The sequence below is a fragment of the Pongo pygmaeus genome, chromosome 2 (assembly GCF_028885625.2).
Source record: "Pongo pygmaeus isolate AG05252 chromosome 2, NHGRI_mPonPyg2-v2.0_pri, whole genome shotgun sequence".
NCBI classification, from domain to species: domain Eukaryota; kingdom Metazoa; phylum Chordata; class Mammalia; order Primates; family Hominidae; genus Pongo; species Pongo pygmaeus.
The window spans coordinates 138,249,058-138,275,705 of NC_085930.1; the positions used below are offsets into that span (position 1 = coordinate 138,249,058).

The following is a 26,648-nucleotide window of genomic DNA, read 5'->3' on the forward strand; positions in this document are numbered from 1 at the left end:
AAATTAGGATGTATCCTATCTGGAACATTTTGGAAAGACAGAATCCTTTTGCCAAGATGCTTTTTTGCCCTTTTTTTTTTCTGGTTGAACAAATAACAACTGGTACATGAAAAATAATGGTAAAACAAATATATCCTGAGAAGCATTGATATGTTATCTGTTTTACAAAGGATTATTGTATTTATTCTGTACAACAGACCAGTAGATGTAGATGGTATTATCCTCATTTTCAGTTGAGGAAGTGAAGGCACAAAGAAGTTAGGCAACTTGTCCAAAAATCTTGCTTGTGGTAAGTAGGAGATCTGAGATTCATGCTTAGGTTATTCTGACTCCAGAGCCTGTGCATGCATGCATCCTCTCTCCTTCTTCCCTTCATTTCTCATACTGCCTCCAAAAGATTAGAACTTCTGTAAAATTACTTGCCAATTGGATGGCTTGTGTACTTGAAAAATTCATATTATGGAATCAAACACTTAAGTAGATACTTATGATGTTCTGATTACTCTATTATTATAAAGACATGAGGATTTTTAAAGAATATCTGCGTTGTACAGTGTTAGCATAAACTTAGAATACTTGTGACATTTCCATTTTAGTACCTACGCAGAAGGCATGCTGAATGTTGCTGTGAGATTAGGAAGCTGCTAAGTAGTTTATTTCCTTTGCGTTGGTAACGTGTATGTTTTGGTTAACTGAAAGATTTTAGAAAAGAAAAGACACCACCTAATCAGAAGAAAAGATAACCTAAATCAAGGATTGTTTTTCTTCATATTTAGAACTCCTTTAGAACTTCTACATGAAATATATATGTGTGCAGCCAGTCTGATTTATTATTTTAAGTGATTTGAGAAAATAGTACACGTAACTATAAACAAATATATGTAGTTTTAATTATTTGTATTTATTTTTTTAAATGTATCCACACAAAATTCACAAAGTTAATTCTAATACTCACTTTTACTTGGTCAAGGAGGGATTCAGAATTTCTTAGAATGGAAACGTTGGAGCAATGTGAAATTTTGAATCTGAAACTTGGGAGACACATCCTTACTGTCCCACTCCCAATTTTTATAAATTGTTAAGCATGGAATTTTTGTATATTTGTGTTTTATGATACACGTGCTAAAAAAATTAATTCCTAATTTTAAACAGCTGTTTTACCTCCATAGGCCTCAGTTAAACTTAATTCATGTAAAATAGTTATAAAAATAAAGATGCAAGAGGATATTCAAAGTAAAACTAAGGATTACACATTATGGATATAGTAGAGTGAGTAATTTTTTTTTTCCCCCCCCAGAGTAAAGATGGGAAAACCCCACTACACATGACTGCTCTCCACGGTAGATTCTCCCGATCACAAACCATTATCCAGAGTGGTAAAAAGTATTTCTGTTTTTTTTTGGGTTTTTTTTTTTTTTTTTCTTAAATGTAGTAAAAACATCCACCAAATGAATGGTATTGAGGAATTGTCATGGCAGTTTGTGTATTTTTAATACATGATTTCAGAGCTCATGAAAATAAAATATTAAAGAGTATAAAGTACCATGTAGCTGTATCTTTCATACTTTTGTTTTTATGTTTTGTTTCCCTGAACTGTGTTATTTCTTCAGCAGTTAGTATTAGCTTTTTTCAATATTGCTAAATAGAAAATTACTTTCTACCATAATTTGTATTATATATTAATGTGTGTACTCTGTATATACATTATACATTTATCATTTTCCCCTGTTGAGTATCTGCAACTATTTTCAGGATTTTAATTTCTTGAGTTTGTATTCTTTTGTGTTTAAATTAATATCAGGCAAGCTAAACTTTTAAATCAAAAGAACTTTTAAGTGTATTACTTTAAATCAGTGTTTTTCAAGGCATATTCCAAGAAACTTATCCTCAAGATAATAGGTGCTGTGGTTTTGCAGGGGAAAAGTTGAAATAGGTTCATGATCCAATACTTTTTGAAGCATTGTGTGCAGTCTTGATGACAAAGAGTATGCACATTAAAGCTCTGAAGTCTTGCTCTAAAGAAACGTGTTTAATTTTGTTTTAATACAGTAGTTTCCAAACTTATTGGACCCCAGAACCCTCTTGTCAATTTAAAAATCTACTAAAATCTTATGCTTAATTCACACAATTGCTTTAAGTATAAAAGCTGTAAATCCATTGCCTGGCCCAATAAATGAGCTATGAATGAAATCTAGTTAAAATTGCTGTATCTATTAGTTTGTATGTGGACAGCATTTTTTATTACTTTTCATGTAGTAGGTTTGACCTGATCTTTATATGGTCCAGTGTCTGACAGTAAGTCCTATATTGCAGGAGCTGTAATCGACTGTGAGGATAAGAATGGAAATACCCCTTTGCACATAGCAGCACGGTATGGCCATGAGCTGCTGATCAACACTCTTATTACAAGTGGTGCTGACACTGCAAAGTAAGTACTTACTGAGGTGTTGATAACTGATACAGGCAAGCACAAAGGGAAGTGAATTGCAGTTTTCTAGACATTTCACGTGGAAATGTGGATTTTATTTTATCCTCAATGTTGTATTAATTGCTTGAACTTTCTTTTGTATTGACAAAGTGGTAGGTTAAAATGTTTAAATACAATTTTATTTGGTAAGCCAGTGTATTTTTATGTATGTTACCCCAGTTCTTTCTCACTTTGAGTAATAACGCAGTTTTGATCAGAGCTGTTAATTTTTGTGATCTCTTTATTTTTAACCTAGAAGTACTTAAAAGTCCCAGAAAGCTGTATGTGCCAGATGCTTTTTTTTCATCCAAATACTATCTGTAGATAATACTTTTCAGGCTGTGCTGTGCCAAGCTCAGGGATTCCTTGGAATCCTACAAAGGATTTCTTACCCCAACCCCATTTTGGTCGGAACAGTTCACTTGTATTTATTTTATATATTAAAGTTCCCATTGTAATATTTTGTTTGAAAGATGAGTCCTCCTGCTAATGCTCTGCAAGAAACACCATACTTAAATTTATGTTTATCATTCTTTGTATCACATTTACATGTGTTCATTAACAAGTTTTAAATCTTTTTTACTTTCTGTAATGGTATGGTACTGCACCTATCTGTTTTGTAACTTTTTCCAAAAAAATTACATGAGCTTGTTAATTTAGCCATCTAGATACAAATTTAGGCCTTCTTTCACATCTGTACAAGTTGCTCTAGTTCATTTATTTTATAGAATTATTGCATAAAGATTTCACAATATATTCATTCTCCTTATTTGCAAATACAAGTTGCTTACAGTTTTTCACTATTACAGAATTACTACAATAAATATTCTTGAACATGTTGCATTATGGAAATGTTTCAATGGTGGGGTGACAGGGTAGTGAATTTTGCTCCCTAAGCAAATGTCCAGAAACATTGTTGGTTGTCACAATTTGGGGAGGAAGGTGTTAATGTTAATGACATCCATTGGGTAGAGCCCAGGGATGCTGCTGAACAGCCTATAAGCCTGCATGCACAGAATGGCTTCTCACATTTCCCCAGCAAAGTCCATAATGACAGTAGGGCTGAAGGTGAGAAACCTGACTTTTGGAGAAAAATAGCTGGATAATAAGTTATGCCCACCATCAACCTTTAACCAAATTACTCTCCAAAGTGTTAGACATTTTGACTCTTAGTTATCTTTCACTTAAGTGGTCTCTTTGTAATGTATTTAACTGATTGTATTTTTCTTGTGTTAAAATGAAGATACTGTCCTGTTCTATTAACTTTAGGCGTGGCATACATGGAATGTTCCCCCTCCATTTGGCAGCCTTAAGCGGCTTTTCAGATTGCTGCAGAAAACTTCTTTCTTCAGGTAAGTGTAACCTTTGCAGCCTTTTGTATGTCTCCTCAAACCCCTCAAAATTTTTAAATGGTCTCTATCCTGCTTTTTAAAAATTAATGCAGGTGGGTCCAGTATGGATAATTTAATAACCCCTCGTAGAACGTGTTGGGTTCAGGTCTGGCGTGGTGGCTCATGCCTGTAATCCCAGCACTTTGGGAGGCCGAGACAGGCAGATCACGTGAGGTCAGGAATTCAAGACCAGCCTGGCCAACATGGTGAAAGCCCATCTCTACTAAAAAAAAAAAATACAAAAAAAAAAATTAGCTGGGCCTGGTGGCGAGCACCTGTAATCCCAGGTACTTGGGAGGCTGAGGCAGGAGAATCGCTTGAACCCAGGAGGCAGAGGTTGCAGTAAGCCGAGATTGTGCCACTGCACACTAGCCTAGGAGACAGAGCGAGACTCTGTCTCAAAAAAAAATACAAAAAACCTCTTCATCCCCCGTTAAAGAAAGACCATTAGCAGTTAATCTCCATTTCTTTCTTCCCTCAGCCCTAGGCAACCACTAATCTACTTTTCATCTCTATAAAATTTGCCTGTTCTGAACAGTTCCTATAAATGGACTTACCCAACATGTGATCTTCTGTGACTGGCTTGTTTCACTTAATATAATGTTCTCAAGGGTTATTCATAGATCAGTATCAGTTCTTTATTTCTTTTTATTGCTAAATAATACTCCATTGTATCCTATTGCCTTTTAAACAGGCACTCTAGCACTTAAGAACCCACAGTTTTGTTTGGGATTGGAGAGGAGGATGTGATTCTTGACATTTCATGACACAATTCTTTAGTGTAAAATAATATGTCTGTTATAAATAAGATGTATTCATTCTTGTAGGATTTGATATAGATACCCCAGATGATTTTGGCAGGACTTGTCTACATGCAGCTGCAGCTGGAGGGTATGTTAATAGTATTTTTATTTCTTTAAGAAAAAGATAGCTGGTCATGGCAGGTTTTCTCTTATCTTTGTTCTCTTTTATTAATTCTGGGCTGCCAGAAAATAGAAAACAAAACAGGAGTTGTTTGGGAAAAAAAGTCCAGGGTGGCAGAATACTTTTTTCATCTTATTCCAGCCAAGTTGTAGGTTATGAGTGAGAGAGAGAGAGAATAAACCTACAAAAGGAAATACTGCCTTCTGTAAAAGAACATAATTTCTGGATAAGTAAAACTATTTCTTTAAAAAGTATGTTCTCAAATGAGAACATCAAAATACTGGGAATATTCTGAATAATACAAGTACTCTTTAAGTAGATTTGTTAAATTTTTTTTTTTCCCCAGGAAGAAAAATGTTCATTTTGTGCTGTGTCTTACCTCTACTAGGAAGAGGAAAGTTTGAGATTGGAAGATTTTGGACTAAGTTTTAAATAGTACCACCAGGGAAAATTAAGTAGTTGGTTCAAATGAGCAACAAACTTCAGCTAAAACTCATGGCCTCTGGAACATGTTTCTTATCTAATGCTTCTGATAATTTAGATCTGTGATAAGCCATTTAATTCATGATTTCTCAAAAGGACATTTTGCAAAAACTTTATTCTCAATGATAATTTCTTAAAAATTTTCAGTGATTTCAGAGGACGAGTACATTGAACCAAGAGTACACCAGCACAGTCTAAGTTGTAGAGATGGATTGTGAGCATGTGACTGGTTTCCTTGTTCTTCCAAGGTCACCAGAGAACCTTCCAGTTAAAACCTAACTTCCATGTAACCTGCCTACAGAGAGAGGGACAACAGACTTGAGTGTCTGATCGCTGGACAGTTACAGTTTTCATTGTAACATAGTAATTTGATGTTGAGGTTTATACAATTAAATTACAGAAATACTTAAGTTATATCCTTTCCTCCAGTATTAACTAAAGATACATATATGTAAACAGTCATAGTATAGGAGAAGATAAGGGAAAGCTGACAGGACTCATGCAGTGGCTCACAGCTATAAGCTTAACTACTCAGGAGGCTGAGACTTGGAGGAACGCTTATGTCCAGGAGTTGGAGGCTGCCGTTAGCTATGGTTGCACCACTGGACTCTAGCCTGAACTATAGAGTGAGGCTCTGTTTCAAGAAAAAAAAAAAAAAAAAAAAAAAAACCTATAAGCAAGTTGTTTCCTAAAGCCTCCTCAGAATCTCTTTTGCAAATGTGATCTTCCTTTTAAACAATGACAACATGAATCGTGTGTTATTTCCTCAGTGTGCCAATATGTAAGTATATCACTTTCTAAATTCTAGATAAGATGAATTTTAATGTTTTATTCTTCATAGAATGTAAATCATGTCATTTTTGTCACATTTATCTTCATATAAAAACATGCTTTCATGCTTCTTTAAACCTACCAATTTCATTATAAAATCACTGTCAATTAAGTTTTCTAACTGTATTTTCTCTTAATAGGAATTTGGAGTGCCTAAACCTTCTGCTGAATACTGGTGCAGACTTTAATAAAAAGGACAAATTTGGGAGGTAGGGTATGATACAGTTTCTTTATGGAGCCTATTTTTACTTAATAACTTGATTGACCTTCTAACTGGCTTCTGAAAATTAACTGAACAATTTAGCATCTTGTACACTGATCATGATTCATTGAGAGTCCCAGCTAAAGTCAGTAACTTCCAAATATTCGTTCTCACCCACCGTTTTCTTCTTGAGTCCTACCACAGCCCTAGCCTACCAACCACAGCCTTGGCCTTATAAATGCCTCTATACTTGATATCACTTCCCCCCCTCCAATAATTATGACTATGGAAATGTAAAGCCCCATAAAACCTATGTTTTTTCAAGAAACGCACAATACCTAGAAAATAATGATATAGTTCTCCTTTCTCCAAGTCATTTCTTTGTGAGGGATTCTACTGCCCATATCTTGTTCCAGAGCAGTAGTAAGAGGGAGGAAATAGGTTATAAATATATATGTGTAATTTTTCTTTCTCCTCTTCTATATAAATCTCACAGACACATATATCCACACATCCCACTAAGTATTTCACAACAGGAAGGCAGTTGTGAAATGACAGTCTTTGTAGTCATTCAGCAGGCCTCATTGTTGAGCATTAGTGGTAGCAGTATTTAAAACTACTGTTAAGTTACTTAGAGTAGGAATTGACACAGAGTGCATTAGAACCATACAGGAAAGAATTGAAGGCAGTTGGAATTGGTTTGAAAGAGATGACAGTATAAGCAAAACTATGTGTGTCAACAGTTTGAGAATTATACATAGCAAAGTGTATGAGAGAGAAGGGTGTATGTCAGAAGAAAATGTGTGAATATGTGTCAATGCATGTGATAGAACCAGTGCAGAAGAGAAGTAAAAAGAATTATGCATGGTAGGAAATCAGAAATGAATAGAAGAAAATAAAAGCTACTTGACACCATAATTACTTTGAAGAACAGATTGCTGTCATAAGCCTCCTTAATGGAAAGAACTAATGACCCACAAAAATAAAAAAATCACTTTGTTTGCCTTTGGAATGCAATATTTTTATAGCTAATTTGCTTTTATAATTATACTTTAATCCAGTTTATATTAATTTTTAGTACTTCAGGCATTCTATGCTACAAATAACAGAGAGGGCTTCTGAAAAATATTTTGAGTTTAGAGGGTTGAAAGTAATTCAGGGTTAATTGCATTTTTTTTTAATGTTTCTTCTATTTTTTTCTCTTACCTTTTGTTGTTCTTCTGAGACATGAATGGAAATTGCTACCTCCGTACTGTGGAACATTTTTATTAATGTAGGGGAAACTTTCCTAAAATGAAAGTTTTCACATTTCTGAGCAGAATATGAAGGTTATTTGAAAGTCACTCAAAGGACTGGGACTGGGATTGCTGCTACTGCCTGGAGGCGATGAAATAACTGCATTTTCATCTTATTTCATATACTTAAAGGTTCTCTGCCACCTTGCTTTCTTCTTCTAGCTTTATGTCCAGTCCTCCGCAAGACTTAGTATATGGTAGTCTAAGTCTCATTGTAAATAAAGTATTTGTAACTGGGAGGAGTAAGAGTCAACTATGCTTTTGTTTACTAGTTATGTCTCTGGCTTTTATCTTTCTTGTATTAACTTGGACCCAAAAGATCTCCACTGCACTATGCTGCTGCCAACTGCAATTACCAGTGCCTGTTTGCTCTTGTGGGATCAGGAGCAAGTGTGAATGACCTTGATGAAAGAGGCTGCACACCCCTGCACTATGCAGCTACATCAGACACAGATGGCAAGTAAGTACCATAGGAGTGAGAGTGGAGGATCAATATTTCTATGAACTGGCATCTTCCATATGGATGTTTTTGTTGCAAATTTGTATTTCCTCTTTGTATTTTTTGTTGGTTATCTTTGCCCTAAGTCCATTTTGGGAAATAAATTGGTTTCATAGTTATTGATAAATCATAGTTATTACTACCTATTCTCAGCACCAGCCTTACTAGCTGATCTGATGGAAGAAAGATAAAGGTCCCTTCTTGTCCTGCCTGCCAAAAGAGCATCTTAATATCACTTTTATGTTTTTTTCCACCTGACTTCTTAGAGGCTACAGCCATGACTATATCATGGGGAAAGGGAGAGAGGAGATATATGAGTAACGTCATCAGAAGATTGGGTAGAGATTGGAATACAGGTATCCTTCAGAGGTAGACAGTTCGGATTTGCAAGGAACCCTTGTAAATTGGTGTCCAAAAGGTGGTAATTGAACTGGCAGAATCTGGCACGTAGTAGGTACTACATGTTGCTTAAATAGGTAAAGTAGATGGCAGAATAAGTAAATGTTGGCCAAGAATGAATAAGTGAAAACAAGAATAAATGATGCATTAACTGTTTCATAAGTATAATAATATTCACCTAAAGTTATCAGACCTATCTATAATACCTTGATACATATTTTTTTTTCTTCTTGCACGAAAATAAACTCATTGAAAACAGAAAAGATTTTCAGTGTCTGGTAATTCCCCATGGTGTGGGTCAGTGAAAAGTAAAAATACCCTTGGCAGAAATAAGTAACGGTTTCTGGGGAAAGATGTTATAAAATGTACTTCATATAACAGAATTATTTATTTGGTTTTTAACATTTACTTTTCACCCTCAAAATAAGAAGCATAATTTGATTCTTCACAAATGTTAATTCAGTATAAACTCTTTAATTTCAAAACCATTTTTATAAGTAACTTTTTTTATGTTGGATTGTGGCTAAAATTGTAGGAGTTTTTCAGACAGCCCCATCAAAAAGTGGGCAAAGGATATGAACAGACACTTCTCAAAAGAAGACATTTATGCAGCCGACAGACACATGAAAAAATGCTCATCATCACTGGCCATCAGAGAAATGCAAATCAAAACCACAGTGAGATACCATCTCACACCAGTTAAAATGGCAATCATTAAAAAGTCAGGAAACAACAGGTGCTGGAGAGGATGTGGAGAAATAGGAACACTTTTATACTGTTGGTGGGACTGTAAACTAGTTCAACCATTGTGGAAGACAGTGTGGCGATTCCTCAAGGATCTAGAACTAGAAATACCATTTGACCTAGCCATCCCATTACTGGGTATATACCCAAAGGATTATAAATCATGCTGCTATAAAGACACATGCACACGTATGTTTATTGTGGCACTATTCACAATAGCAGAGACTTGGAACTAGCCCAAATGTCCATCAATGATAGACTGGATTAAGAAAATGTGGCACATATACATCATGGAATACTATGCAGCCATAAAAAAGGATGAGTTAGTGTCCTTTGTAGGGACATGGATGAAGCTGGAAACCATCATTCTGAGCAAACTATTGCAAGGACGAAAAACCAAACACTACATGTTCTCACTCATAGGTGGGAATTGAACAATAAGAACACTTGGACACAGGAAGGGAAACATCACACACCAGGGCCTGTCATGGGGGAGGGGGGAGGGGGGAGGGATGGATAGCATTAGGAGATATACCTAATGTAAATGACGAGTTAATGGGTGCCACACACCAACATGGCACATGTATACATATGTACCAAACCTGCATGTTGTGCACATGTACCCTAGAACAAAGTATAATAAAAAAAGATTTCAGAATCACACACACACACACACAAAAATTCTAGGGGTTTTTTTTTTTGTGTTTGTGGGTTTTTTTGTTGTTTGTTGTTTTGCTTTGTTTTGTTTTGAGATGGAATCTTGCTTTGTCCCCCAGGGTGGAGTGCAGTGCTGCAGTCTCAGCTCACTACAACTTCAACCTCCCAGGTTCACAAGCAATTCTCCTGCCTTAGCCTCCCGAGTAGCTGGGACTACAGGTGCCTGCCACCATGCCTGGCTAATTTTTGTATTTTTAGTAGAGACAGATTCACCATGTTGGCCAGGCTGGTCTCAAACTCCTGACCTAAGTAATCCGCCCACCTTGGCCTTCCAAAATGCTGGGATTATAGGAGTGAGCCACTGTGCCCAGCCTAAAGTTCTAATCTTAAAGGCAGTAGTAATGTGTATTTTATTTGCAAGAATATAAAGTATGTTTTTAGATAGCAACTATTTAAATAAAATCTATGATAAAGACTATAAATCAGAAAATACTTTAGTAAACTTGGATAAGTAGCTTATCCCTAATTTATCAGTTTTATAATTCCATGGTTTGATTTATAGATTTGCTTAAAATAAGTTATACCTTTTATCACCATCTGTAGTCCTTTACCACTATCACAGACTGGTTATTGAGTACAGCTCAGTATGATCCAGATTCCACTGAGAGATTGTCTCCCACATTCCTTCCCCCCAAAAAAGATTACACTTTGATCCTTCTGCCCTTAGACAAATGCACTAAACCTGAATTCACACACACACAAAACCACAAAGGAATAACATATAATTCAACCCATAGTGTTGGAGATTTGTGGTTTCATTGTAAGCCAATCTACTTTTCCTATAGAAGGGTACTAGTACTAAAATCACTAGTTTTCTTACTGAATATAAACTGTTTTGAGCAAGTAAGCAATTATTTTTATTATTTAAATATTTAATCCTCAGTATGTACACTAAACAGCCTGATATACTGGAAAGAACATGAGCCTTGGGATCAGAAAGACCCAATTTAAATCTTGGAGTTTCCATAATGTACCCATTTGAGTATGAACAAGTGATTGCTAAGCCAAAATATTCTTTATTTGTAAAAGGAAAATGAAACCTCCCTGTTAGACTTGCTGGGAAAACTAAATGAGACTGTGCATAATCTAGCACTGTTAATGGGAGCCTCTGTTTCCTATCTTTATTAAGTATCAAAATCCCAGAGAGCCTGTCAAGTGCCATCATTTATTGATTCAATGATTTGTTCCATGGGAGCCTTGTGGAAAATATAAGCCACAGTAATTATTCTGGGATACCAGAGGCATCCTTTTAATAAGTGATTGTTTTGGAGGCTTAAACAGTGGCATTAAAGGATTTATTTTTCTTAAATTGTAAAAAATATTTTTCTTAAATTGGGTACAATTGTACCCAATTGTGATTGTATTCCCAGGAATAGCTTGAGTAATAAGAGAATCAGGTATAATTCATTCTGCCAAAGCAACAATGAAATATTTTCTAAAAGAAGAGACAAATTCCTCAGAGCTTCCAATTGCTATTATTCAGTAATGTACATTTGCTTATTTGTTTTTTAAATGTTTTTTTTTAATCCCCTGTCAGCATCACAGTTTCTACCTTTAAAGCTCCCCAGGAAAAGTTGTTTATACTTTGGAATTTTTAACAATCTGACATTGGTTTTCTGCTGTTTAGGACTGACATACAGTAATTATAATTCTGCTCTGCCTTATATCCCTTCGTCCTCACTTTGAGTAAATAATTGGAAAAATACATGAAATCTTCCCTGACTCATTCTAGTCATTCTGCTTGTCACCCCCATTGTCCTGATGCCTGCGTTCTTGGTAGACAGTCATTCAGCAAGTCCTCTGAAGTATCTTTATTTTACATAATGTAAGAATCCAGCAAACAAATATATGGCTGCTATCACAATGAACATATTAAATATGTGAAATATTAATAAATAAAATTATATTTGCCTTTTGCAGAGACGTATAGGGCTGTCTTTGAGCAGGATGTCATGTGGGTCTTCTCCACACCTGTGTGTAGTATGTATATAAGAGAAGGAAAGGTTGAGGGCTGTTTTTCCTGATTATAAGGAAGAAATTCCCCTCATACCAGCTCTCCTGAGATACCCATCATCAACAGTTATATTGCTGTATGTATATGTAGATCATTTTATGTCCCTCACAGCCTTAATCAAAGTTGAAGTCCTGGTATATGTTATAAAGCCTTTTCTATGTCATATATAATTTTTAAAAATATTATATGGGTTGTTATCTCTAGCCCGCACCTCATAACTCTTCCATCCTCTATCCATTACCCAGTTCCAAAACCTCTTCCACATTTTAGATATTTGTTTCAGCAACATCGTAACTTCGCAATAACAATTCTCTTACTCTGTTTGGACTGGTATAACAAAATACCAAAAACTGGGTGGCTTATAAACAACAGAAATTTTATTTCTCACAGTTCTGGAAGCTGAGAAGTCAAGAATATCAAGGCACTGGCAGATTCAGTGTCTGGAGAAGGTGCACTTCCTCTTCGAGGGCATATTCTTGCCATATCCTCACATGGTAGAAGGAGTGAGAGCTCTTTTGGGCCTTATTTATAAGGACACTAATCCCATTCATGAGGGAGGGCTTTGCCCTCTTGACTTAATCACCCCCTAAAGGCCCCAGCTCCTAATAACATCACCTTGAGGTTGGAATTTCACCATGTGAATGGGTGTGGGGGGACATAAACATTTAGACCATAGCAACACTCTTAGGAAATGGGGCTACATTTTGACTTCTAATGGCAGTTTATTTTTGTCTGTTTTCAAACTTCATAAAAATGGGATCATGCAGTTTTTTGTGTGTAGAGGTTTTGTAATGCTGAGATTTATTCCTATGTATCTGATTTTTTTATTACCAAAATCTTTAAATTTTTTTGTGTTGGTATATAGAGGATATATTTGCCTTTTGTAGTATATATATATGTAAGAGCAGAGTTTGATACTAGCTCTGCCTTTTACTATGGGGACCTTCAGCAAATTACTTAACCTCTCTGTGCCTATTTCATCTGTGAAATAGAGATACTAGTCTAAACTCTGTCACGACTATATAGAGTTTAAAATGGTTTAGTATATATGAATTGTTTGGAACAGTTCTGACATATCCTAATCTTCCTATAAAGGTTAGTTGTATTTTTTAAAACTGATTTTTTGGGCCAGAGGTGGGGTGGTGGGGGATGGTAAGAACTGTTGTATGCCATGATGGGAAGAGTAGAGAGGAGGGAGGGCCTCTTGGAGTGACAATACCACATCTGTTTTCCTGGCTGAGTGGTCCTTACCCAGGGCTCTGACCAGCTATGGGACACATGAATTTGAATCAGTCTGAACTTGCCTCAGAACTCAAAATGGTAGGGTTCATGAGTGGTAGGGTAAGAGTAGGAGAAATTTAGATAGTTTGAAATGCATTCTGATTTTAACCTATGTGGTTAGTGGGGATGAAGATATTTAATTTGCCTAACATTGAGGAAAAAATTGTAACAGAATATTGTTTAGCCTTAAATATTTTTTCAGATTTTGTGTATATATATTATTTCAGAGGACAGACAGATTATGGAGAATCTTCATTTCTTAATTGTCTGGGTTTCATAAAATGAACGTGTTAATGTACAAACAGAAAAAAGAGTAGACAGACTCTCCTGCCCCCACCCTCTAATGAAGTCCACATTTTCAAGATCAAGCAATTTTGTAATTCAGTATTTTATAAGCACCCTAGTTAACTTATCACTGTAACTGATTAACCACTGTTCCAAAGCTTTGTGGGAACATAGAGCAATGGATAAAGAGAAGACCTGAGGTGGTTTAGTCCTTGGTTTGCCATATTCTAACCAAAAGGATTTGGGAAAAGTCATTTAACTTACTGTCAGTAATCTTTTTCATTTGTTAGAGATATTGCTTACCCAGAGTAATTATGAAAATTTATATTGTTTAGCAAAATCTGAAAGGTATGCCGATAAAAGAAATTGTATTAGAATAAGTCTTGTATTCTGGTCTCAGTAAGGAAGAACCATTTCTGTTTTATCACTAACATCTAGAGAACTTGATTAAAGATTTTTTTTAAATGCCCTTGGGTAAAATGTTTTTGCCTGTAAAATATTCCTACAGACTTGCAGGCTTTTTCTACATCCCAGTGAGCACTGTCCTCTGAATTTGGCACCAAGGAAGGCTATGTACAGAGTTTACACACTGACTAAAACACTTCCTTTTCCTGACATGTCCTCAGAACTAGTTTGTGAAACAAAACCAAACACCAGTCTTATTACTTTAGAGCCAGACATGGGTTTTATTTTATTTTTTTATCATAGTGATACCCACTTTAACCTTTTTTTTTTTTTTTTGAGATGGAGTTTCGATCTTGTTGCCCAGGCTGAAGTGCAATGGTGCAATCTCAGCTTACTGCAACCTCCGCCTCCCAGGTTCAAGTGATTCTCCTGCCTCAGCCTCCCGAGTAGCTGGGATTACAGGTGTGTGCCACCATGCCTGGCTAATTTTGTATTTTTAGTAGAGATGGGGTTTCTCCATGTTGGTCAGGCAGGTCTCAAACTCCCGACCTCAGGTGATCTGCCCGCCTCCACTTCCCAAAGTGCTGGGATTACAGGCATGAGCCACTGCACCCAGCTTAATCTTCTTTTTTTATTATGCTTGACTCCAAAGAATTTTAGCTGTGCATAAATATCAAAATTGCACTTAAATGGATGAATATTTGCTGCCATTGAAGATATTACAATGAAGATTCTGAAAGTAATTTCTAAGAGGTCTAAAGCATTTTAAGACATTCAGCATTTAAAGAAATAAGTGTTAGCATTGAAACAATGGCTCTCATATATTTGTGAGCTAGAGTTACTGAAAGATCAGTTATATTGCTTTAGAATTTCTTTTTATTTGTTTTTATATGACTTTAGTGTGATTTTGGAAACTTTTAACAAGGAGTATTTGATTAAAGAATTTTTTCCCCAGGTAGTTTAATATTTGGGTAGACATATTTGAATACCAAACAAATTATCACTGAATAATTACAGACTTAGAATTTGAACATGAATAGACTTTAGATTATTTAGCTGGCTTCTCCATGTATCAAATGAGTAAACAGAGGCTATTTCACCTTTATGGCCCAAGATCACTGGTACCAGTGCTATTTCAGTGCTTTCTTTTTCTGCTGTAATAAAATGTCTTAAAATTGTAAATTATGGCCTATATACTGTTGTTTTCTTCTGCAGTCTCTGTCTCCAGGCTGGAGTGCAGTGGCGCGATTTCTGCTCACTGCAACCTCCACCTCCCGAATTCAAGCAATTCTCCTGCCTCAGCCTCCTGAGTAGCTGGGACTACAGGCACCCGCCACCACACCCAGCTAATTTTTGTATTTTTGGTAGAGACAAGATTTCACCATGTTGGCCAGGATGGTCTTGATCTCTTGACCTCGTGATCTTCCCACCTCACCCTCTCAAAGTGCTGGGATTACAGGCATGAGCCACCACACCTGGTCCTATATAGTGTTTTTTAATTAATTTTTTTTTTGTCATTATACTTTTAAGTTCTAGAGTACATGTGCCCAACGCGCAGGTTTGTTACATAGGTATACATGTGCCATGTTGGTTTGCTGCGCCCATCAACTCATCATTAACATTAGGTATTTCTCCTAATGCTATCCCTCCCCCAGGCCCCCACCCCCGACAGGCCCCGGTGTGTGATGTTCCCCTCCCTGTGTCCACATGTTCTTACTGTTCACCTTCCACTTACGAGTGAGAGTTGTGTGTGTGACGTTCCCCTCCATGTGTTCTCATTGTTCAACTCCCACGTATGAGTGAGAACATGCAGTGTTTGGTTTTCTGATCTTGTGATAGTTTGCTGAGAATGATGGTTTCCAGCTTCATCCGTGTCCCTGCAAAGGACATGAACTCATCCTTTTTTATGGCAGCATAGTATTCCATGGTGTATATGTGCCACATTTTCTTAATCCAGTCTATCATGGATGGACATTTGGGTTGGTTCCAAGTCTTTGCTATTGCAAATAGTGCCGCGGTAAACATACGTGTGCATGTGTCTTTATAGCAGCATGATTTATAATCCTTTGAGTATATACCCAGTAATGGGATTGCTGGGTCAAATGGTATTTCTAGTTCTAGATCCTTGAGGAATCGCCACAGTCTTCCACAATGGTTGAACTAATTTACACTCCCACTGACAGTGTAAAAGCATGCCTATTTCTCCACATCCTCTCCAGCATCTGTTGTTTCCTGCCTTTTTAATGATGGCCATTCTAACTGGCATGAGATAGTGTCTCATTGTGGTTTTGATTTGCATTTCTCTGATGACCAGTGATGATGAGCATTTTTTTGTATGTCTGTTGGCTGCATAAATGTCATCTTTTGAGAAGTGTCCGTTCATATCCTTTGCCCACTTTTTCATGGGGTTGTTTTTTTCTTGTGAATTTAAGTTCTTTGTAGATTCTGGATATTAGCCCTTTGTCAGATGGGTAGATTGCAAAAATTTTCTCCCACTCTGTAGATTGCCTGTTCACTCTGATGATAGTTTCTTTTGCTGTGCAGAAGCTCTTTAGTTTAATTAGATCCCATTTGTCTATTTTGGCTTCTGTTGCCATTGCTTTTGGTGTTTTAGTCATGAAGTCTTTGCCCATGCCCTGAATGGTATGCCCTAGGTTTTCTAATAGGGTTTTTATGGTTTTAGGTCTAATATTTAAGTCTTTAATCCATCTTGAGTTAATTTTTGTATATAGTGTAAGGAAGGGATCCAGTTTCAGCTTTCTACATATGGCTAGCCAGTTTTCCCAGCACCATTTATTAAATAAGGAATCCTTTCCCCATTGCTAGTTTTTGTCAAAAATCAGATGGTTGTAGATGTGTGGTGTTATTTCTGAGGCCTCTGTTCTGTTCCATTGTTCTATATATCTCTTTTGGTACCAGTACCATGCTGTTTTGGTTACTGTAGCCTTGTAGTATAGTTTGAAGTCAGGTAGCGTGATGCCTCCAGCTTTGTTCTTTTGGCTTAGGATTGTCTTGGCAATGCGGGCTCTTTTTTGGTTCCATATGAACTTTAAAGTAGTTTTTTCCAGTTCTGTGAAGAAAGTCGTTGGTAGCTTGATGGGGATGGCATTGAATCTATAAAGTACCTTGGGTAGTATGGCTATTTTCACAATATTGATTCTTCCTGTCCATGAGCATGGAATGTTCTTCCATTTGTTTATGTCCTCTTTTATTTCATTGAGCAGTGGTTTGTAGTTCTGCCTGAGGAGGTCCTTCACATCCCTTGTAAGTTGGATTCCTAGGTATTTTATTCTCCTTGTAGCGATTGTGAATGGGAGTTCACTCATGATTTGGCTCTCTGTTTGTCTGTTATTGGTGTATAGGAATGCTTGTGATTTTTGTACATTGATTTTGTATCCTGAGACTTTGCTGAAGTTGCTTATCAGCTTAAGGAGATTTTGGGCTGAGACGATGGGGTTTTCTAAATGTACATTCGTGTCATCTGCAAACAGAGACAATTTGACTTCCCCTTTTCCTAATTGAATACCCTTTCTTTCTTTATCTTGTCTGATTGCCCTAGCCAGAACTTCCAACACTATGTTGAATAGGAGTGGTGAGAGAGGGTATCCTTGTCTTATGCCAGTTTTCAAAGGGAATGCTTCCAGTTTTTGCCCATTCAGTATGATACTGGCTGTGGGTTTGTCATAACTAGCTCTTACTATTTTGAGATACGTTCCATCAATACCTAGTTTATTGAGAGTTTTTAGCATGAAGTGCTGTTGAATTTTGTCAAAGGCCTTTTCTGCATCTATTGAGATAATCAGACAGACCGCTAGCAAGACTAATGAAGAAGAAAAGAGAGAAGATTCAAATAGACACATAAAGGGAATATCACCACCAATCTCACAGAAATACAAACTACAATCAGAGAATACTATAAACACCTCTACGCAAATAAACTGGAAAATCTAGAAGAAAGGGATAAATTCCTGGACATATACACCCTCCCAAGACTAAACCAGGAAGAAGTTGAACCTCTGAATAGACCAATAACAGGTTCTGAAATTGAGGCAATAATTAATAGCCTACCAAACAAAAAAAGAGTCCAGGACCAGATGGATTCACAGCCGAATTCTACCAGAGGTACAAAGAGGAGCTGGTACCATTCCTTCTGAAACTATTCCAAACAATAGAAAAAGAGGGAATCCTCCCTAACTCATTTTATGAGGCCAGTATCATCCTGATACCAAAGCCTTGAGAATTTTAGGCCAATATCCCTGATGAACATCGATGCGAAAATCCTCAATAAAATACTGGCAAACTGAATCCAGCAGCATATCAAAAAGCTTACCCACCATGATCAACTCAGCTTCATCCCTGGGATGCAAGGCTGGTTCAACATACGCAAATCAGTAAACGTAATCCGTCACATAAACAGAACCAATGGCAAAAAAAAAACACATGATTAAATTTATTTTCATTGTATTTTATTTCAATAGTTACTGGGGAACAGGTGGTTTTTGGTTACATAGATAAGTTCTTTATTGATGATTTCTGAGATTTTGGTGCACAGGTCACCTGAGCAATGTACACTGTATCCAATGTGTAGTCTTTTATCCCTCACATGGAGTAAAATATGATGGATAAAAGACTACATATTGGGTACAATTTGGGAACTTCCCCGAGTCCCCAAAGTCCATTCTATCATTTTTGTGCCTTCGCCTCTCCTCATAGCTCCCACTTATGAGCGAGAACATACGATATTCGTTTTCCATCCCTGAATTGCATCACTTAGAATAATGATCTCCAACTCCAGGTTGCTGCGAATGCTATTATTTTGTTCCTTTCTATGTCTGAATAGTATTCCATGGTGTGTATATACCACATTTTCTTTACGCACTCGTTCTTTGATAGATAGCCTAAATAGATTTGTTTCATATTTTTGCAATTGTGAATTGTACTGCTATAAACATGCATGTGCAAGTGCCTTTTTCAAATAATGACTTCTTTTGCTCTGGGTAGATACTCAGTAATGGGATTGCTGGATCAAATGGTAGTGTTACTTTTCGTTCCTTAAGGAATCTCCATACAGTTTTCCATAGTGGTTTTACATATAGTGTTTTTTAAAATTATTTTCCTCATATTTTAATATCACAGAAATGAAATGAAGTATCTCTTATGGATACCTTCTTACCACTTTATTCTGTTTATATACCTCTTCTTAGTCCTCTAATTCAGATTCATTGAGTTCTGACCTTGGTTTCTTGGGGTTTTGTTTTCTTTTGTTTAACATCCTTTCTTGAGCTTCATGATGAAAAATTTACTCATTCTGTGTTCCAGATAGATAAATAGTAATATTGCCAATATTATGTACTCACCACCACCAAAAGTTTAATCCTATCCAACATTGTTTAGTAGAATAGGTGGTGGTATAGAGACTGTGTAAAAGAGAGCCTTCACGTATTAAGAAAAAAAAGCTGTCTGACAGACTTTTGAGGTATCCACTTTGAATCAAGAAGATTCTCATGAATGTTTCATTTGCATTTTTATGATACTTTAGTCAATGTCATTTAAATGACAGATTTTTATAGTGTAATACATTTATGATTTTTATATTACTCAAGTATAAGAAAAATTGTCAGTTTTTAATTTCAGTCTCTTTTTATCATTGGTTAATAATGCAGGATTTAGGATTTTCAGTATGTTGTTGTTGTTGTATATAGGTGCCTGGAATACTTATTAAGAAACGATGCAAATCCAGGGATCCGTGATAAGCAAGGATACAATGCAGTTCATTATTCAGCTGCTTATGGTCACCGTCTATGTCTTCAGCTGGTAAGATTCCTGAATTCTTGTGAAAGACCTAGTGGGAGTTTATAGTCTAATAATGTAACAAAAATGAGAATAAATGGATCAAGGAACAAATTCCATTTCGTTTTTTAACATTTTCAGAATTTATATAGCTCTTAAATTCGTACTTGCTTTAGTAAGATGTATCTCATTCTCTTTTCCTTTTAAAAAAGGAGAAAATTAGATCTCTGAAGAGGGCTACTGATTACCCCATGTTCCATGTTCATGTCTACAGCATTTACTTCTCCTGCCCCTTTAAATAAATATTCCTCATAAGTTTCTAAAAAACTATAACTGTGTCTTTTGTGAGAAATAAAAGTCCTTGTGAAAGGAATATCTCCCCCATATATTTAGGGAATTCCAAAAGGCACATTTATTTCACAACCCCTCCTAACAAGGGAGACTCCACTTCTGCAAAAGAAGTTTTTATTTCTACTGTGGTCTGATTCTGGAATAGAATACCACCATTCACCCAAATTTACCAAACCAGAAGGAAAGTCAAGGAAAAGATATTCATGTGTGTAACAGATACTTTAGGTTAAAGATGCTCTTATTTAGACTTACCTTATAAATTACATTAAACTTTGCTTCCCTTCAAGGGGAAATAAAATTCAACGAGAGTAGATATAAAAGAAGAAAAGGGAGGTTGACAATTTAATATAGCACTTAGAGCCCTGCTACAAAAATAACTGTTTTCCTACGTTATGGATCTTCACACCAAAATTTTAGACTTACGTATATAGATTTGACTTCTATTGTGATATAAAATTGTTTATTCAAAACACCTAATTTTTTGGAGCCAAAGGAAGCACGGGTTTAGGGTAAAAGTTAGCAAAGCCCTGTGTAAGTTGAGACTTAATATAGATGAATACTTCCCAAGCTAAATATTTTTGTTTTGACTTTTATTTCAGATTGCAAGTGAAACTCCTCTAGATGTTGTAAGTATTAGTCAGTTCCCTCCCACCAATTAGTATTGGTCAGTTCCCTCCTACCAATTATGTTTATCTATTTGCTCTCATTAGAGCTGAAAGTGTTTTTACATATTAGGCACAAAGACGGTGACAGAAATCATGTGTACAGAGGGAAGGAAGATGTTTACTTGGTGGCAATTAAGTAGCATTTCCCCCAAACTCTTATCGCCTGTCTTCAAAGCTCTTAGTCTGTGGTCCTTAGTATACTTTAATAATAATCATGTTTTATAAGTTTGCTGAGTTGCCAAATAATACTCTAAAGTGGATTTGAACTGGGAGGGTGGGAGAGAATAATTGCTGTAGTATGTCTTTCTGACATTTAAAATGCCTCTTCTTTTTCAGTTAATGGAAACCTCAGGAACAGACATGCTGAGTGATTCAGATAATAGAGCAACAATAAGCCCTTTACACTTGGCTGTGAGTACTGCCTTCATAGCCAACTTGATGGCTGCTGGTTTACTGAAAATATCTAATACCTATTTGTGTTGACTCAAACTAGTACCATAAACTTTTGGTCCATGTAATAGTTATCATGGAATTAAAAGTTTTGAGAACTTTCTTTAATTCAGAGAATTACTTAATGTGCTGGGTTTTTGTTTTTGTTTTTTCTGTTTCTTGCTTTAGAAAAAAAAAAAAAGACAGACAATGATCCTTAGGCTTCCCCCAGGGCCTTCTGGGGAGAGAAAGGGAGAAAATATGGAGAATATGCCTGTGATGGTGAATTTTAAAATGTGCTGCCCTAGTGGAATGCCTTATAAGTTGGCTAAGCAGATGGTATACACACACATTCTGTGGTATTTCTACAATTTTTTGCTTACTTTGTGATCTTGGGGTGCTAACTTGTGTGTTCACTGGTCCTTCAGTTGCTCACACTATAGGATTTGGCTACATTGTCTGTTATGTCCCTTCCACTTCAAGATTCCTCTAAATTTTTTTTCAGTGTCAATCACTAAATGGAGAAGGTTAGGGAAGAATGTGACAATTTTTTAAGTCAAATGAGAATTTATTACCTTAAATTTCAAGTAGATCCTAATCTAGCTTTCTGTACAGAAAGAATTTATTTTTGAGACAAAGCATGTTAGAGTTGTAGGGAAGGGGGTACTTTGAGAATCAGGAGACCAGGGTACTGTCACCAGGTGTTTGTGAGATCCCTGATTTTTAGTAAAATTCTTATAAGGATGTATCCTTAATTTAATGTGGAACACTACAAGTTCAGTTATTCATTTGATTGTTTCTTTTCTTATGTAGTATTATTTTTTATCTTAATATTCTCCTTGTGTGTGTTTTAACACTGACATATTTACATTAAATTTTCTGCCATTTCTCCCCATTGATACTTCCTATCATGTTCTAAATAACTAAGAAAGCATTCTTGAAGCTTTCTACTTCTTTGCCTTTTGAGTCCTTGGAAACACCATCACCTCTTCCAGACATGCATAGTAAATAAGTCTGAAAAGGCAAAGCCAGCATGGAAGAAATAGCCATTTTACTATTGATGAAAAGAAATGAAGACTGAGCAGCATTAGCAGCAGCAGCAACATCATTCTCATTATAATAATTTCACTGTCATTTCTTGAGCACTTTCTAGGTGCCAGACTATTTCCCCCTTGCGGAGATTCAACTAGTAGCATATTAAAGACTCCCAAAAGTCCTGCAGTCTTTAGGACTTAGTTATCAGTTTAATGATGTTGTTTCCTTATAAATTTCTCATTTATATTCTCCCCACCCTTCAATTTGGCAAGTTTCTCTTTTTGTGCTTGCAAGTTAACAATGTGCTATGCATTGATTAGTGGGTCGGTCTCTCTCTCTCTCTCTCTCTCTCTCTCTCTCTCTCTCTCTCTCCCCCTCTCCCCCCCAACCAATTACTATTTTTTTGTCGGAGATTTTGTATGTGTATATGGTGGTAATGGTAGAAAAAAGAAAACATAACATAAAACGTACCTTCTTAACCATTTCTAATTGTACAGTTCAGCAGTGTTAAGTATATTTACATTACTATACAACCAATCTCCAGAATATTTTTATCTTGTAAAGGTTAAAACTAAAACTCTGTACCCATTCAACATCTCCCTACTTCTCCTTTCCCCAGTCCCTGGTAATACTAGCCTACCTTCTGTTCCTATGAATTCGACTAATCTAGATACCTCATTTAAGTGGAATCATAACTATTTTTTTGTGTTGTGTGACTGGCTTATTTCATCTAGCAGGTTTCATCCATGTTGTAGCATGTGGCTGAATTTCCTTATTTTTAAGCTGAATAATAATCTATTGTTATGTATATAGCACATTTTTCTTTATCCATTCATCTGACAATAGATGCTGGGTTGCTTCCATCTGTTGGCTATTATGAATAAGCGCTGCTATGCCATAGGTATACTAAATAGTGTTTTTAAACTAAAAATTGAAATAATTTAGTAATTAGGCTCAGTGAAATATGATTATACCACCACTTTTGCATTTCATATCTATCTCTAGGAGGTTTTCAGAAGTTACTTTAATTTCTTACTCGAAACTCCCATTCGGGACAACTTGGTACAGTGAAAACATATTGATCTGAGGCTCAAGGAAACTGGCCTTGATTCCTAATTTTGCTCATACTGGACATTTGGGCTTCTTCTCTCAGTCCCATACAAGGATATCATGGGGGGAAAAGCCCTGTGGCAAATCATCATGGCTCCCATTTATTCTCTTGTCTTTTCATTTTTATTTTTTATTTATTTTTGCTGTTGTTTTTCAGACAGTGTCTCACTCTGTCATCCAGGCTGGGGTATAGTGGCACAATCATGGCTCACTGCAGTCTTGAATTCCTGAGCTCAAGTGAGCCTCTCTCCCTCAGCCTTCTGAGTAGCTAGGACTATAGGTGCACACCACCATTCCTGACTAATTCTTTATTTTTTTGTAGAGACAAGGTCTCACTGTTGCCGAGGCTAGTCTCAAACTCCTGGCCTCAAGTAATCCTCCTGTGTTGGGCTGCCAAAGTGCTGAGATTATAGGTGTGACTGACCATGCCCAACCTCATTTATTATTATTTTTTTATTTATTTAGAGATACAATCTCATTCTGTCACCCAGGCTGGGGTGCAGTGGTGCAATCCCAGCTCACTGCAGCCTGTACCTCCTAGACTCAAGTGATCCTTCCACCTCAGCCTCCTCCATAGCTGGGACCACAGGCATGTGCCACCAGGTCCAGCTTATTTATTTATTTGTTTGTTTGTTTATTTTTGGCAGAGATGAGATCTCACTGTGTTGCTCAGGCTGGTCCCAAACTCCTGTTCAAATGATCCTTCCACCTCTGCCTCCCCAAAGTGCTGGGATTATAGGTGTGAGCCACTGCAACTGGCTAAACTCTTCTTTTTATATTGTCTTCTATATATAATGTATGGTTCCTCAGAGTTCATTCTTTCAGTAGCATAATTTTCGTTGACCTGGTATTGAGGAACAAAGTTAGATGTAATCCTAAAACAGTAGAATTCCGTGACCTACAGTCACTTTAATCTTTGAGATAGTCAAGCTTAAGTAGTCAAGTTTCTACACAGATTCATTATAAAGAGATCAGTGAGGCCCAGAGCAAGTTTATCTGTTGCTGCTACTTTCTGACATTTTCTACAAGAAATGGCATTATAGTCCTTTGAAGTTTATTTATTTCTTTATGTCCTGCTCAGCATTTAGTCCAGTATAAATAATATATGTTCAGTTGCCATGTTGGATTTTGAAAAGACTTTTCTGGAAAGCCTTTTATTAGACCGTATGAAGAAGGCAACTCGGGGCCGGGCGCAGTGGCCCACGCCTGTAGTCCCAGCACTTTGGGAGGCCGAGGCGGGCAGATCACAAGGTCAAGAGATCGAGACCATCCTGGCCAACATGGTGAAACCCCATCTCTACTAAAAATACAAAAATTAGCTGGGGCATGGTGGCGTGCGCCTGTAATCCCAGCTACTCGGGAGACTGAGACAGAAGAATCGCTTGAACCCAGGGAGGCAGAGGTTGCAGTGAGCTGAGATTGTGCCACTGCACTCCAGCCTGGTGACAGAGAGAGACTCCATCCTAAAAAAAAAAAAGAAGACAACTTCAGTCTGACAAATCTTCAGTCTTACTTTTGTACAGCTAGGACAATGCCTGGTATGTGGTGATATTCAAGCAGGGCTCAGTTATGTATTTCTTTGCTAGAAGAATTACTTCTTTTTTAGCTATGGCACATTATGGGGTGGGTATGGTCAGTTTAATTTGAGAAATCAGAATATTCAAGCACTGACTTAAGTTGCTAGCTGTCTTTGCAGTTGATGTGGAGCCTGAACTGTGATTAAGAACACAGGCTTGGCTGGGCGCAGTGGCTCATGCCTGTAATCCTAGCACTTTGAGAGACCAAGATAGGAGGATGACTTGAGGCCAGAAATTTTGAGACCAGCCTGGATAGCATAGTGAGACCCTCATCACTACAAAAATTAAAAGAAAAATTAGCTGGGCATGGTAATGTGTACCTCTGGTTCCTGCTACTTAGGAGGCTGAGGTGGGAGGATCACTTAAGCCCAGAAAGTCAAGGCTGCAGTGAGCTATGATCACGTCACTGCACTCCAGCCGGGGCAACAGAGCAAGACCCTGTCTCAAAACAAAACAAAAAAAACACAGGCTTTTTAGAATCAGACTTGAAATCAAGACTTTAAATGAATCCCTATCACACATCCATTGAATGTCTGCCATGAGCCAAGCATTGTATACTCATGAAAAGATCACCTGTCATTTGAACTTTTATTTTTAGAATGCCTATTCCCTAACACAGTAGCCTACTATGTTGATTATTAGAAAGATCTGTAGTTAACTTCCTGAATTCTCAATGTAGAAGTTTGAATTATCTCAAATAGGATAATAATATGAAGACAAGTTTGCTTATTTACATTTATTGAAGTATTTAGGAAGTCAGTCTAAATATGTATATTTTAAATTTACATTTTTATTTATTTCTAGGCCTATCATGGTCACCATCAAGCACTGGAAGTGTTGGTACAGTCTTTGTTAGATCTTGATGTCAGAAATAGTAGTGGAAGAACACCTCTAGATCTTGCAGCTTTTAAGGGCCATGTTGAATGTGTGGATGTACTCATTAATCAGGGAGCCTCAATCTTAGTAAAAGATTACATTTTGAAGAGGACACCTATACATGCAGCAGGTATGCTGGATATTATGCTTGATTTATTTTTAACTTCTATCCAATACTCTTTCTCAGTTTCTGGTATATAATATTTCTGATTAATTGTCTTTAAAATTTTGACCTTTTTTTTTTTTTCAAATCATATATGGATTATTTGACCCCACCAAATAACTTTATTCACACAAATGAATTTACAAAGCCTCCATCATTCATAAAAACATTAGGAGTATCCACAGTGTTCAGGAAACTTAAATACAGTGTATTATACCAACCCAAGTAAACCAAGTACAAAAAATATTCATATAAAGTTGTTTACATGTAGGTCCTAGACTACCAGCTTCTGTGTGAAAAAGGAAATAAAAATAGATTTATTAACTAGTATTTGAAACTAACTTTGTGCCTGGCTTAAAACCTCCCTCATGCTCAAGCCTGTCCCACACAAGTGTTTAAGAAGTCATTAAAACTGTCCTGCTCTCAAGAAAAGAAGCTCCTCTGCACAAAAGATTTAAGTGCCCCCAAGTAGCTCCCTTCCTCCTATGGCCTCTCTTGGAAAACAGCCTTGGCAGCCTCCTTGCTGATACCTTCTGCAATTTTAGGGGCCCCTCAGGGGGCAGTGGCAGTGGATTCATCTTTCGATGGTGGCTGCAGATGCTAACATTGGCCAATTCTATGTCACACCTACTGGTTACCCTTTGAGGGCATTTCTCCAGACAGAAGCCCCACTACCGTCAAAGCTTAGGTAGGGCAGGATCAGAGAGGCGCCTGT

General features: G+C 36.8%; 1 protein-coding gene across 13 annotated transcripts in view; it reads left to right on the forward strand.

Moving 5' to 3' along the window:
* The window catches only part of ANKRD28 (ankyrin repeat domain 28), a 199,456-nt gene that overhangs the window by 150,727 nt on the left and 22,081 nt on the right, over window positions 1-26,648 (forward strand). For all 13 annotated transcript variants that reach the window (XR_008501727.2, XR_008501726.2, XM_054483188.2 and 10 more), the window contains 10 exons: window positions 1,298-1,376; window positions 2,314-2,428; window positions 3,737-3,819; window positions 4,686-4,749; window positions 6,237-6,305; window positions 7,913-8,053; window positions 19,640-19,751; window positions 20,678-20,704; window positions 21,080-21,154; window positions 25,699-25,900. Coding sequence is in view for 11 of the 13 variants with exons in the window: in XM_054483188.2 (XP_054339163.1) it covers window positions 1,298-1,376; window positions 2,314-2,428; window positions 3,737-3,819; window positions 4,686-4,749; window positions 6,237-6,305; window positions 7,913-8,053; window positions 19,640-19,751; window positions 20,678-20,704; window positions 21,080-21,154; window positions 25,699-25,900 (967 nt within the window). In the remaining 2 variants the exon portion in view is untranslated. The remainder of the gene's footprint in view (window positions 1-1,297; window positions 1,377-2,313; window positions 2,429-3,736; window positions 3,820-4,685; window positions 4,750-6,236; window positions 6,306-7,912; window positions 8,054-19,639; window positions 19,752-20,677; window positions 20,705-21,079; window positions 21,155-25,698; window positions 25,901-26,648) is intronic.